Here is a 14,573-nt window from a genome sequence, read left to right on the forward strand (position 1 = left end):
TTGATCGCGGTGTGCCAAGGGTTAATGTGCCGGGGGCGGTCCGTGACCGCTCCTGGCACATAGTGCCAGATGTCAGCTGCGATATGCAGCTGACACCCGGCCGCGATCGGCCGCGCTCCCCCCGTGAGCGCCGCTGATCGGTGATGACGTACTATCCCGTCGGCGGTCATACGGGCCCACCCCACCTCGACGGGATAGTACGTCAAATGTCGGGAAGGGGTTAATAAGTCTGGGTAGCCAGCAGTTAAGCCTATTGGCCAGGATGCAGGTAAAAATAATTTTCAGGTCAGAATTAGGCCATGTTCACACATTGCAGATTTCCCTACGGATTTTTCTGCACTAAAAACCGCAGCTCTTGGCAGAAAACGCAGGTGTGGTTTTTGGTGCGTTTTTGGTGCGTTTTTTGATGCAGTTTTTAGTGTGGTTTTTTATGCAGTTTTCTCTGCAGATTGTCTGTTTGTTTGACACAAATAAAGCTTAACTGTAGTGGGGAAAAAAAAAAAAGAAATGATGTCATTTCCTTGTCCAACCCTTTTCTTCTTCCATCCTCCATTTTGGGAATAACACACCAAAATGAGTGGACGTGTTTTGAATGACAGTGCTCCGCAGAGTGCTGAGCGTAGGCCAGATCACAGCCCGCGGATCCAGCTCCGCACGCCACACCGGATTGCGATCCTGGGGTTGCTGCTTCTAATCCTGAATCGTCATACACGTCAGGTAAGCAGATGTCTGTTTTTTTACTTTTGTTTTATATATTGGGTTAAGGGTACATGTCCACGTTCTGGAAACGCTGCGTGTTTGGCGCTGCGTGGGGCCGCAGTGTCAAACATGCAGCATCCAGATGTAACAGCATAGTGGAGGGGATTTAATGAAATCACGTGTCCACTGTGCGTCATCCGTCGGCCCTGCGACTCCGGACATGCTGCGCGTCTTTTAAGATCACAGCATGTCCGTGTTCCTTGCAGAGACACTGCGGCTCCGCAAGGAATAACACAGGGCCCTATGCGTGGGGTGCGATGATGCCGGATTTGTACAATGAACACATCTGGCATCATCGCGTCCCAGAAGGGGGTGGGGCTTTGCACAGAGCGGCTTTGGCGCTCCGACGATAACGACGGCCATCCTGAACGTGGACACGTTAACTTACATATTCCGCATTGCTTTCCAGGCATGTTTGATATATTTTTCTCATTGTTGTGTTTTAAAAAATATATATATATATTTTTATTTTAGAGGCAGCGGCGGCAGAGAAGGCGTGCACAGAAAAGAATGTGGGTGCACCCTCTTGTAGCAGAGCGCACACAGAAGGGGCACTTTTATGTCCTTTACAATGACTTGAGGAGGTAAGTTGAAATATATTGAAAGACAAATTTAACTTTTTTTGCTAACAATGTTACTTGTGAAGTAACCCTTTTTTTTGTGTGTCTTTTACAATTTTTAGATATCCGGACAAATTTCTATCTTTTTGTCGGCTATCCATTCTGGCGTTCGACAGACTGCTCACCATCCTGGCACCCCATTTGACACTGCATGACACTTTTATGAGGAAGGCCATCTCTGCAGAGGAAAGGCTGCTCATCACCTTGCGGTAAGTAACAATTTGTTTTGTTGGAATGTCGTTAGGTCTCTATTTCACACGTCTCTGTGTCCAGTATGTGTGATTAAATTTTTCATATCTCCTGGAGACACTGACCTACTCATCTATGCACATGTCAGCTTGTTTTGTGCGGCCTTGTGTCCGTTGGCAAAACACGCTGACATGCCAAATTGATAACATTTGCACGTGCCACATAGTGTCCCACGCACGTGCACATTGAGAACACACATTGATGTCCTCTGCATGACAAGCGTTACAGGAATCGATGCTCTCTGGCGGACGGTGATGAAGATGCTGTCATCATTCTCCCCTACTGTGCATGATTTCAGCGCCATCAGGGAAGAATGGGATTTGACTGCATCACATGCCACCGTGTAACTGCGCCTACTGTAGTGCTTTTATCCCTGCAAGCCATCCGTGTTGTTATAATTCAGCCCACGGTTGCGTTACATGTCTCTCTCCCTCTCTCTCTTGCTTGCACACAAACACACACACGCCCACACAGCCACCCCTCTTGTTGGACGGGGAGCACACATACACACACGTGAGATACGGCCGAGTGTCGCATGGTAATCCCCAGCCCTGCCGCCTGCACTCTGGAGCGGAGTGTGCACCCACATACCAATACATGGAGCCGCACGCTCCACAACAGAGTGCATGCAGCAGGTCCGGGGATTACCATGCAACACTCGGTCATATCTCGCATGTGTGTGTGCACAAGTCCCATCAGGCCTTTTTTTAGTGTGTTTACACCCTTTGTGTTGTGCCGGGTGTTAATGCCAGCATTATTCAATGCTTAACATAACACATGAATGGTGCTGGACGCATATTATAGCGGCCTTAACTTGTGACATGTTTTAATAAAATTTTTGTGTGACACTTCTAATATTCTTTTTTGTTTCTTTGCAGATTTTTGGACACAGGAGAGAGCTATACATCCCTGCACCTCCAATTTAGGGTTGGTAAATCTACCATCTCTAACATTGTGAGGTGTACATGTACCGTCATCTGGCAGAAGTTGCAGCCCATGGTGATGCCTTCCCCAACCGAGGAGACTTGGCTGCAGGTTGCAGCAGGCTTTCAGTCTGTGGCCAATTTCCCAAACTGCATAGGTGCAGTCGATGGTAAACATGTAAGGGTTCAGCAGCCAGCACGATCAGGATCACGCTTCTTTAATTATAAGAAGTATTTTTCAGTGGTCCTGATGGCGGTGGCTGATGCCCATCACACATTTGTTGCCATTGATGTTGGTGCCTATGGTAGTACTGGGGATTCTCGGGTGTTGCGAACGTCACAGATTGGGATGCAAATTCTTCAAGATGGCGGAACGCTCCCAGCCCCAAGATCTTTGCCGGGTTCCACACATCCAGTACCCTTTGTGATGGTATCGGATGAGGCGTTTCCCTTAACCCCTTCCCGACCTTTGACGCCACGTAGGCGTCATGAAAGTCGGTGCCAATCCGACCTGTGACGCCTATGTGGCGTCATGGAAAGATCGCGTCCCTGCAGATCGGGTGAAAGGGTTAACTCCATTTTCACCCGATCTGCAGAGACAGGGGGAGTGGTACTTCAGCCCAGGGGGGGTGGCTTCACCCCCCCGTGGCTACGATCGCTCTGATTGGCTGTTGAAAGTGAAACAGCCAATCAGAGCGATTTGTAGAATTTCACCTATGAAAATGGTGAAATATTACAATCCAGCCATGGCCGATGCTGCAATAGCATCTGCCATGGCTGGAGACCCCGATCTGCCCCCCCCCACCGCCACCGATCGCCCCCCCAGTCGTCCTTTCTGCCCTGATCTCCTGTCCGCTCCCCTCCTCCCTCCTGTCCGCTCCCCCGGTCCTCTTGTCCGCTCCCCCGGTCCTCCGATCCCCCCCCCGTGTTCCGATCCCACCCCCCCATACTTACCTAGCTTCGATGTCCCTCCCGGTGTCCGGCCGTCTTCTCCATGGGCGCCGCCATCTTGGAAAATGGCGGGCGCATGCGCAGTGCGCCCGCCGAATCTGCCAGCCGGCAGATTCATTACAAGTACATTTTGATCGCTGTGGTAGGTTCTATCGCAGCGATCAAAATAAAAAAATAATAAATAAACCCCCCCCCCTTTATCACCCCCATAGGTAGGGACAATTATAAAATAAAGAAAATATTTTTTTTTCTTTTTCCACTAGGGTTAGGGTTAGAACTAGGGTTAGAACTAGGGGTAGGGTTAGGGTTAGGGGTAGGGTTAGGGTTAGGGGTAGGGTTATGGCATGTGCACACAGTGTGGATTTGGCTGCGGATCCGCAGCGGATTGGCAGCGGATCCGCAGCGGATAGGCCGCGGATCCGCAGCGGATCGGCAGCGGATGGGCCGCGGATCCGCAGCGGATCGGCCGCGGATCCGCAGCGGATCGGCCGCGGATCCGCAGCGGATCGGCCGCGGTTCCGCAGCGGATCGGCCGCGGTTCCGCAGCGGATCGGCCGCGGATCCGCAGCGGATCGGCCTCGGATCCGCAGCGGATCGGCCGCGGATCCGCAGCGGATCGGCCGCGGATCCGCAGCGGATTGGCCGCTGCGAATTCGAAGCAGTTTTCCATCAGGTTTACAGTACCATGTACACCTATGGAAAACCAAATCCGCTGTGCCCATGGTGCGGAAAATTCCGTGCAGAAACGCTGCGTTGTATTTTCCGCAGCATGTCAATTCTTTGTGCGGATTCCGCAGCGTTTTGCACCTGTTCCTCAATAGGAATCCGCAGGTGAAATCCGCACAAAAAACACTGGAAATCTGCTGTAAATCCACAGGTAAAACGCAGTGCCTTTTACCTGCAGATTTTTCAAAAATCGTGCGGAAAAATCTCACACGAATCCGCAACGTGGGCACATAGCCTTAGGGTTAGGGTTGGAATTAGAGTTAGGGTTGGAATTAGGGCTAGGGTTTGAAATAAGGGTTAAGATTAGGCTTGTGGTTAGGGTTACGGATAGGGTTAGGGGTGTGTTGGGGTTACAGTTGTGGTTAGGGTTGGGATTAGGGTTACGGTTGGGATTAGGGTTAGGATTAGGGTTAGGGTTGGAATTAGGGTTACGGGTGTGTTGCGGTTAGGGTTGTGGTTAGGGGTGTGTTGGGGTTAGGGTTGTGATTAGGGTTATGGCTACAGTTGGGATTAGGATTAGGAGTGTGTTGAGGTTAGTGTTGAAGTTAGAATTGAGGGGTTTCCACTGTTTAGGCACATCAGGGGTCTCCAAACGCAACATGGCGCCACCATTGATTCCAGCCAATCTTGCGTTCAAAAAGTCAAATGGTGCTCCCTCCCTTTCAAGCCCCGACGTGTGCCCAAACAGTGGTTTACCCCCACATTTGGGGTACCAGCGTACTCAAAACAAAATGGGCAACAAGTGTTGGGGTCCAATTTCTCCTGTTACCCTTGCAAAAATAAAAAATTACTTGCTAAGCATAATTTTTGAGGAAAGAACAATTATTTTTTATTTTCACGGCTCTGCGTTATAAACTTCTGTGAAGCACTTGGGGGTTGAAAGTGCTCACCACACATCTAGATAAGTTCCTTCGGGGGTCTAGTTTCCAAAATGGGGTCACTTGTGGGGTGTTTCTACTGTTTAGGCACATCAGGGGCTCTGCAAATGCAATGTGACGCCCGCAGACCATTCCATCAAAGTCTGCATTTCAAATGTCACTACTTCCCTTCCGAGCCCTGACGTGTGCCCAAACAGTGGTTTACCCCCACATATGGGGTATCAGCGTACTCACAACAAACTGGGCAACAAATATTGGGGTCCAAATTCTCCTGTTACCCTTGTGAAATCAAAAAATTGCTTGCTAAAACATCTTTTTTGAGGAAAGAAAAATGATTTTTTATTTTCACGGCTCTGCGTTGTAAACTTCTGTGAAGCACTTGGGGGTTGAACGTGCTCACCACACATCTAGATAAGTTCCTTGGGGGGTCTAGTTTCCAAAATGGGGTCACTTGTGGGGGGTTTCTACTGTTTAGGCATATCAGGGGCTCTGCAAACGTAACATGATGCCCGCAGACCATTCCATCAAAGTCTGCATTCCAAAATGTCACTACTTCCATTCCGAGCCCCGGCATGTGCCCAAACAGTGGTTTACCCCCACATATGGGGTATCAGCGTACTCAGGAGAAACTGGACAACAACTTTTGGGGTCCAATTTCTCCTGTTACTCTTGAAAAAATAAAAAATTCTGGGCTAAAAAAATATTTTTGAGGAAAGGAAACACATTTATTATTTTCACGGCTCTGCGTTATAAACTTCTGTGAAGCACTTGGGGGTTCAAAGTGCTCACCACACATCTAGATAAGTTCCCTTGGGGGTCTAGTTTCCAAAATGGAGTCACTTGTGGGGAATTCCTACTGTTTAGGCACATCAGGGTCTCTGCAAACGCAACCTGATGCCCGCAGAGCATTCCATCAAAGTCTGCATTTCAAAACGTCACTATTTCCCTTCCGAACCCCGACGTGTGCCAAAACAGTGGTTTACCGCCACATATGGGGTATCAGCGTACTCAGGAGAAACTGGACAACAACTTTTGGGGTCCAATTTCTCCTGTTACTCTTGCAAAAATAAAAAATTCTGGGCTAAAAAAATATTTTTGAGGAAAGGAAACACATTTATTATTTTCACGGCTCTGCGTTATAAACTTCTGTGAAGCACTTGGGGGTTCAAAGTGCTCACCACACATCTAGATAAGTTCCCTTGGGGGTCTAGTTTCCAAAATGGAGTCACTTGTGGGGAGTTCCTACTGTTTAGGCACATCAGGGGCTCTGCAAACGCAACCTGACGCCCGCAGAGCATTCCATCAAAGTCTGCATTTCAAAACGTCACTACTTCCCTTCCGAACCCCGACGTGTGCCAAAACAGTGGTTTACCCCCACATATGGGGTATCAGCGTACTCAGGAGAAACTGGACAACAACTTTTGGGGTCCAATTTCTCCTGTTACCCTTGGGAAAATAAAAAATTGTGGGCTAAAAAAATCATTTTTGAGAAAAGAAAAATTATTTTTTATTTTCATGGCTCTGCGTTATAAACTTCTGTGAAGCACTTGGGGGTTAAAAGTGCTCACCACACATCTAGATTAGTTCCTTGGGAGGTCTAGTTTCCAAAATGGGGTCACTTGTGCGGGAGCTCCAATGTTTAGGCACACAGGGGCTCTCCAAACGCGACATGGTGTCCGCTAATGATTGGAGCTAATTTTCCATTCAAAAAGCCAAATGGCGTGCCTTCCCTTCCGAGCCCTGCCGTGCGCCCAAACAGTGGTTTACCCCCACATATGGGGTATTATCGTACTCAGGACAAACTGGACAACAACATTTGGGGTCCAATTTCTCCTATTACCCTTGGGAAAATAAAAAATTCTGGGCTAAAAATCATTTTTGAGGAAAGAAAAATTATTTTTTTATTTTCATGGCTCTGCGTTATAAACTTCTGTGAAGCACCTTGGGGTTATAAGTGCTCACTATGCATCTAGATAAGTTCCTTGGGGGGTCTAGTTTCCAAAATGGGGTCACTTGTAGGGGAGCTCCAATGTTTAGGCACACAGGGGCTCTCCAAACGCGACATGGTGTCCGCTAACGATTGGAGCTAATTTTCCATTCAAAAAGTCAAATGGCACGCCTCCCCTTCCGAGCCTTACCATGCACCCAAACAGTGGTTTACCCCCACATATGAGGTATCGGCGTACTCAGGAGAAATTTCCCAACAAATTTTAGGATCCATTTTATCCTGTTGCCCATGTGAAAATGAGAGAATTGAGGCTAAAAGAAATTTTGTGTGAAAAAAAAGTACTTTTTCATTTTTGCGGATCAATTTGTGAAGCACCTGGGGGTTTAAAGTGCTCACTATGCTTCTAGATAAGTTCCTTGGGGGGTCTAGTTTCCAAAATGGGGTCACTTGTGGGGGAGCTCCAATGTTTAGGCACACGGGGGCTCTCCAAACGCGACATGGTGTCCGCTAAAGATTGGAGCCAATTTTTCATTCAAAAAGTCAAATGGCGCTCCTTCCCTTCCGAGCCCTGCCGTGCACCCAAACAGTGGTTTACCCCCACATATGAGGTATCAGCGTACTCAGGACAAATTGGACAACAACGTCCGTGGTCCAGTTTCTCCTTTTACCCTTGGGAAAAAAAAAATTGTTGCTAAAAGATCATTGTTGTGACTAAAAAGTTAAATGTTCATTTTTTACTTCCATGTTGCTTCTGCTGCTGTGAAACACCTGAAGGGTTAATAAACTTCTTGAATATGGTTTTGAGCACCTTGAGGGGTGCAGTTTTTAGAATGGTGTCACTTTTGGGTATTTTCAGCCATATAGAACCCTCAAAATGACTTCAAATGTGAGGTGGTCCCTAAAAAAAATGGTTTTGTAAATTTTGTTGTAAAAATGAGAAATCACTGGTCAAATTTTAACCCTTATAACTTCCTAGCAAAAAAAAAAATTGTTTCCAAAATTGTGCTGATGTAAAGTAGACATGTGGGAAACATTATTTATTAACTATTTTGTGTCACATAACTCTCTGGTTTAACAGAATAAAAATTCAAAATGTGAAAATTGCGAAATTTTCAAAATTTTCGCCAAATTTCCGTTTTTTTCACAAATAAACTCAGAAACTATCGACCTAAATTTACCACTAACATGAAGCCCAATATGTCACGAAAAAACAATCTCAGAATCGCTAGGATCCGTTGAAGCGTTCCTGAGTTATTACTTCATAAAGAGACACTGGTCAGAATTGCAAAAAACGGCAAGGTCATTAAGGCCAAAATAGGCTGGGTCATGAAGGGGTTAACGACAACCCTGCTGCGCCCATACCCATGAAGAAGACTGGATGCCCGACGGAGGATTTTTAATTATCGGCTGAGTCGTGCACGCAGATATGTGGAATGCACCTTTGGGATCATGACTAGTCAGTGGAGGATCTTTCACTCTGCCATTCAGTTGGACACAGACACCGTTGACGCTGTGATTAAGGCTTGCTGTGTACTCCACAACTATGCTCGTGAGTACAACACTGACGTAGATGTGGAGTACCAGCAGCCAGTATTTAATCCAGTGGTCAACGGGGGTCTGGGCAGGCCGTCCAACTCGGGTGTGCGTGTGAGAGAATCCTTCACTGACTACTTTATGAGTCCAGAAGGTGCCGTGCACTGGCAATACTCCTGTGCTGGTGTTGGGCAGCCTGACCAGCAGAGAAGGATGCATCTACACTGACCATCCAAACAAAGTTGCCGACATCGCTGAAAACTGTTGTGAAAACAAGTCAAGATCCCGATGAATCAGAATCGACAACAATCAACACAATTGTGTTTAAAAAATTTTTTTGTCATGTAACCCAAAAAAAAAATTTGGTTGTAATTTAAATAAAAAAATGTTTTTGGCTTAATTTCTTTTGTTTCTTTGTAGCTCAAAAAAAGGGGGGTGTTTTCATAAATTAACTATTCTATATCTCATACTGCAGTGAACACATAACAGTAATACAACCCCCAAACCAATAATCGAGAGCCCATATACCCAGGACAGCGTCAGACACAGAGGCCTTGTCCCCATTGTCTAAAAACCAGAGAATAATTTTTGAAAAACAACTTTATTTTAACAAACACAAAATATTTGTAATTTTTATAATTGATTTTTCAATTAGAAAGAAATTAAACAGCCCCTTGCAAAGGCAACGTGCAACTAGAGCTTTAGCCCATTTTCATTTTAATGCAGATATGTGTAATCGGGAGAATACACGTAATTTGTAGCCTCTGTGTGAGAACTTGGTCCCAGTTGCTGAGTACTTCCTCTCTCTGCATAACTGCCTTGTTGACTGCTGCACAAATACTGTGGTCTTGCAGGTGGGTCCGGTGTTCTATGTCGGGGCCTGAACAGTCCCAACACCCCCATCAGAACCTCGTTATAAGGCACAATTGGAGCAGGGTCCTCCAGAGCAGTGAGGGACATCTGGACCATAGACATAAAAAGAGACTGCCTATCCGGTGGCAGTGAGCGGGTCTTCCTTGCGACAGTCAATGCAAAAGAATCGCAATGGTCGTCGCAAGAAGATTTTTTTAATAAATCAAGGGTGTCCGTGGCAATTTGCACTGTTTGGTCATCATTGTTCTTCTTTGCTTTTTTTTTCTTTTCTCTGCTGCCACCGGATAGGCAGCTCTCTTCTCCACTCTCACAGCTTCTGCGGAACCAGATGCTTCAGTAGCTGCTGAAGCAGATGTGGATGCAGCAGCTGCTGAAGTGGATGTGGATTCAGCAGAAGCTGTGGTAATGGATGGAGAGATGGTCCCTCCCGCTCCAGAGGAACTGCCTGCTCCATCCTCTGTGTCGCTTTCATCCACATCAGCTGCTGACATGTTTCCGTCCGTCCTGTGAGAAAAAACAGAACATTAATAAAATTTTTCAAGGCTGCGAAGGAGCAAAGTTTTACATGCAGCAAATAGGCTGCTAATTCAACATTTAGGTCCACTATTTTGCTTGTGTAGTGATAACGCGTGTTTTCATGTAAGTCATGCATTATCACCACATATTATATATAAATAATCTTGTGGAGTGGAAGCACCAACGCAAGTTTAATAGAAAAGGAAGTGGTGTCAAGACACACAACGCATGTGTGGTTAAGTAGGGTAGGTATGACACCTTTGTATTTAGAAGCATAGTGCTGGCGGGATTTATGACAATCCTGTCTTCACTATACTATTACATCTTGATGCAGCGTGTTTAACGCGGTGGCAGGACACAGGGTTGAATACACAGCCAACTGTGCAAGTGCACATGGAAACACGCACCATGTATATTTGTGGATTCTAAATTACCTTCGCAATGTCCGGCTGGTGACAAGGAATTGGAGCTCGTCGCTAAATGGGAAGGTTTTTTTACTCGGTGATGAGCCACTCCTAGCGCAGGTATTTATGAACTTATTAAATCTGTCCCTGACGGAGCGCCACCGTTGCTTCACATCTTTTTCTACAAAAAAATAATAAAAAAAAACAACGATTTTTTAGAGATATAAACAAAGTATATTTTTAATAAAATCAATGTTTGCTAACTAAATTTAATTATAATTACCAATTTGCTGTTGTGTTGCCCCTGGATAGTTGTCCCATTCCGGAAACATGTCACGCACGATTTTTGTCCATGCTAGCTCACGGAAATATTTATCTTTGTACGACTCATCAGAAGGGTCCCAAAGGGCCGGATAATCACGAACCTACAATGAATTCAATAGTGTCATTTCATACTATATAGAACGACCAAGTAATGTTACAGAAATGGTTTTCAAAAGTTGGAATATATTTAAAAGTAACCTCTACATGAACCCAAGGACAAACTAAAAACACAAACACCAATAAACACGTTCGTGTGTCGTTGTTTAAAAACAAGCTCTGGCGCTGTCAATCCGGAGCGGGCCGTGCGGCAACATGTGTTGCTGGGTGGGCTCACGATAAGCTCGGGATTGCCGGTGCCACTGCTTGTTTGCAACCTGCAAGTCACTCTACACTCAACACTCTAGCTTTCAAAACCATAACCCTATTCTCTACACGAACACTAATAACAGTGTTTTTGTCCCCCTATATTTTTAGTCCAGAAAGGCTAGGCAGACAGCCGTGGGCCAATATTTGTGGCCGGGAAGGGGTTAAAATACCACTGGCTGTTCCCAGGCCATGAATATGAAGCCCACAGCTGTCAGCGTAGCCTTTCTGGCTCAGAAATAAAGGGAGAGCCCCCCCAAAAAAGTGTTGGGGTCCCCCTATATTTTTAGGCCAGAAAGGCTATGCAGACAGCCGTGGGCTTATATTCATAGCCTAGGAAAGGGGCCATGGATATTTGCCCCCCCCTGGCTACAAATAGAAGCCCGCAGCCGCCCCAGAAAGGGCGCATCAAAATGATGTGCCAATTCCGGCACTTAGCCCCTCTCTTCCCACTCCCGTGTAGCGGTGGGATATGGGGTAATGAGGGCTTAATGCCACCTTGCTATTGTAAGGTGGCATTAAGCCCGGTTAATAATGGAGAGGCGTCAATAAGATGCCTATCCATTATTAATCCTATTAAAGGGTTAAAAAAAACACAGACAGTAGGAAAAAATATTTTAATGAAATAAAGACACACACTTTTTGACAATCCCTTTATTGCACTCTCAATCCATCTGAAGACCCTCGACCTGCAACAGAAATAAAAAAACAAACCAAATTCATACTACCTGGCCCTGTCCGCAGAAATCCCATAATGAGTGTCCCACGACGATCTGCCATGGAGAACAGACACATCCGGAGATGTGTCTGCTCTCCACGGCTGCTGCAACACACTGACACTCCGGCACCTGTCGGTGTGTTACTGCGCATGCGCGAGAGTTTACCGGCGGTCATTGACCCCGGTACTCTCGCTTTACGGCACTACAGCGTGGGAAAGTTCACACGCACCTGTAGTGCCGCAAATCCTTCGCTCCTGGTAGTGTATCGCCGGAGAGCAGGGGATCGGTGTGGGACACTCGAGTTTTGGATTCTGCGGACAGGGAGTATGGATTTGGTTTATTTTTTTGGACTTTTTCCCTAGGGGACCGAGGGCTTCGCGTACCAGTGTGCTGTATGGTGAGTATATACTCTATGTTATATGTACTGTGTGTCATGTATGTTACGTTTATTGTATGTGTATTGTGTGTGTTTGTGTTTTGTGTTACTTACAATTGTGCTAAGTCGCCGGACACAAAGACAACTCTCCCATCCTAATACCGGATGGGAGTAGTAATCCCATACGGCGACTTAGCACAATTGGGTGGCACTATCGTCGCATGGGGACACACACACACAGACTTCACACACATACACAGACACACACACATACACAGACACACACACATACACAGATACACACACATACATACCAAATAGATCAAACGACCGACATCGATCCCCATGCGACGATATGCCTCCATGCTGACAGTCACTTCGGAATACAGGACCACACTCCGCCCACGCACTTGCGCCCACGCACTTCCTCCCGCTTCCCCGCACTTCCTGCTGCAGCGGTTTCTCCACCCATAACCGCATAAAACCCGCAGATATTTTTTGATCTGCGGGTTTTAACCTCACAACAGAGGTCTATGGGTGCAGAACCGCTGCAGTTCTGCACAAAGAAGTGACATGCTGCGGGTTTTAAACCGCTGTGTTTCTGCGCGGTTTTTCCCGCAGCATGTGCACAGCGGTTTGCGGTTTCCATAGGTTTACATGTTAATGTAAACGCAATGGAAACTGCAGCGGACCCGCAGCGGCAAAATCGCTGTGGTTCCGCGGTAAAAACAGCAATGTGTGAACATGGCCTTAGTGTTGAGCATTCCGATACCGCAAGTATCGGGTATCGGCCAATATTTGCTGTATCGGAATTCCGATACCGAGTTCCGATATTTTTGTGATATCGGAAATCGGAATCGGAAGTTCCCAGTGTATGGTTCCCAGGGTCTGGAGGAGAGGAGACTCTCCTTCAGGCCCTGGGATCCATATTCATGTAAAAAATAAAGAATAAAAATAAAAAATATGGATATACTCACCCCTCCGGCGGACCCTGGACCTTAGCGATGTGACCGGCAGCCTCCGTTCCTAAGAATGCAGTGAGTGTAGGACCTGCGATGACATCGCGGCTTGTGATTGGTCGCGTGAGCGGTCACATGAGTGGTCACGCGACCAATCACAAGCCACGATGTCATCGAAGGTCCTTCACTCTGCATTCTTAGGAACGGAGGCAGACGCTTGGACCGGTGTTGTGAATTCTGCTTTTGGACTCCCTCCGGTGGTTGTAGGTGGTAATGCAGTTGCCCCTGAGTTGCAGTCCTGGTCAGGTGTATCTGCTGATTGCAGTTCTGACTGGGGTATTTAGGCGTGCAGGATTCATTAGTCCTTGCCAGTTGTCAATTGTTGTTGGGAGGTGTAGGACCTCTGCCTGGTTCCTCCTGCCTTTCTGCCAAATCAGCAAAGATAAGTGTCTGTTTTTTTTTCCCTGTGGCACACATGTTGTGTGCTTCACAATTCAGTGCTATTCTTTGTGTTTTCTTGTCCAGCTTAGATTGTGTCAGTATTTTCTCAGTCTTGTTGGATTCTCTGGAGTGGCAGATATACATTCCATGTCTTTAGTTAGATTGTGGAACTTTTTGTATTATCTGCTGTGGATATTTTTGGAAGGGTTTTAATACTGACCGCCTAGTAATCTGTCCTATCCTTTCCTATTTAGCTAGAGTGGCCTCTTTTGCTAAATCCTGTTTTCTACCTGCGTGTGTCTATTCTTCTTCTACTCACAGTCATTATTCCTGGGGGGCTGCCTATCCTTTGGGGGTCTGCTCTGAGGCAAGGTAGCATTCCTATTTCCATCTATAGGGGTATTTAGTCCTCCGGCTGTGTCGAGGTGTCTAGGGTATGTTAGGCACACCCCACGGCTACTTCTAGTTGCGGTGTTAGTTCAGGATTTGTGGTCAGTACAGGTTCCACCGACTCCAGAGAAAGTTTCATGCGGCTCCAAGGTCACCAGATCATAACAGACCGGTGAGAGCCAGGGGCCGTCCAAGGGGTGAGTATATCAATATTTTTTATTTTTATTCTTTATTTTATACATGAATATGGATCCCAGGGCCTGAAGGAGAGTTTCCTCTCCTTCAGACCCTGGGAACCATTCCGATATTTTGTGTCCCATTGATATGCATTGGTATGGGGTATCGGTATCGGCGATATCCGATATTTTTTGGGTATCGGCCGATCCAATCCAATACCGATACCTTTGCATATCGGAAGGTATCGCTCAACACTAGTCAGAATTTAATAGAGCTATTGGATGATAGTTTGAGCAGCCTAGGGGATCCCTTCGTGCCTTAGGAATAAGGAACAAATGAGAGTGAGATAGCATATCCAGGATGGGAGAGCCCTCTAAAAAAGAGTTGAACATCTTGGTCGTGTGTGGAGTAAGCTCCTCTATAAAAGTCTTATAATACAAATAG

The 14,573-nt window shown here is 46.5% G+C and overlaps 1 protein-coding gene across 1 annotated transcript in view; it reads left to right on the forward strand.

Moving 5' to 3' along the window:
• The first annotated feature begins 566 nt into the window (after positions 1 to 566).
• Positions 567 to 14,573, forward strand: part of LOC143774948 (uncharacterized) — an 82,712-nt gene continuing 68,705 nt past the window's right edge. The window contains exons 1-4 of the mRNA XM_077262760.1: positions 567 to 717; positions 1,234 to 1,343; positions 1,442 to 1,588; positions 2,507 to 2,782. Of these exons, the coding sequence (XP_077118875.1) occupies positions 574 to 717; positions 1,234 to 1,343; positions 1,442 to 1,588; positions 2,507 to 2,782 (677 nt within the window). The 5' untranslated portion in view covers positions 567 to 573. The remainder of the gene's footprint in view (positions 718 to 1,233; positions 1,344 to 1,441; positions 1,589 to 2,506; positions 2,783 to 14,573) is intronic.

Source organism: Ranitomeya variabilis, chromosome 5, assembly GCF_051348905.1.
Source record: "Ranitomeya variabilis isolate aRanVar5 chromosome 5, aRanVar5.hap1, whole genome shotgun sequence".
Taxonomy (NCBI): Eukaryota; Metazoa; Chordata; class Amphibia; order Anura; family Dendrobatidae; genus Ranitomeya; species Ranitomeya variabilis.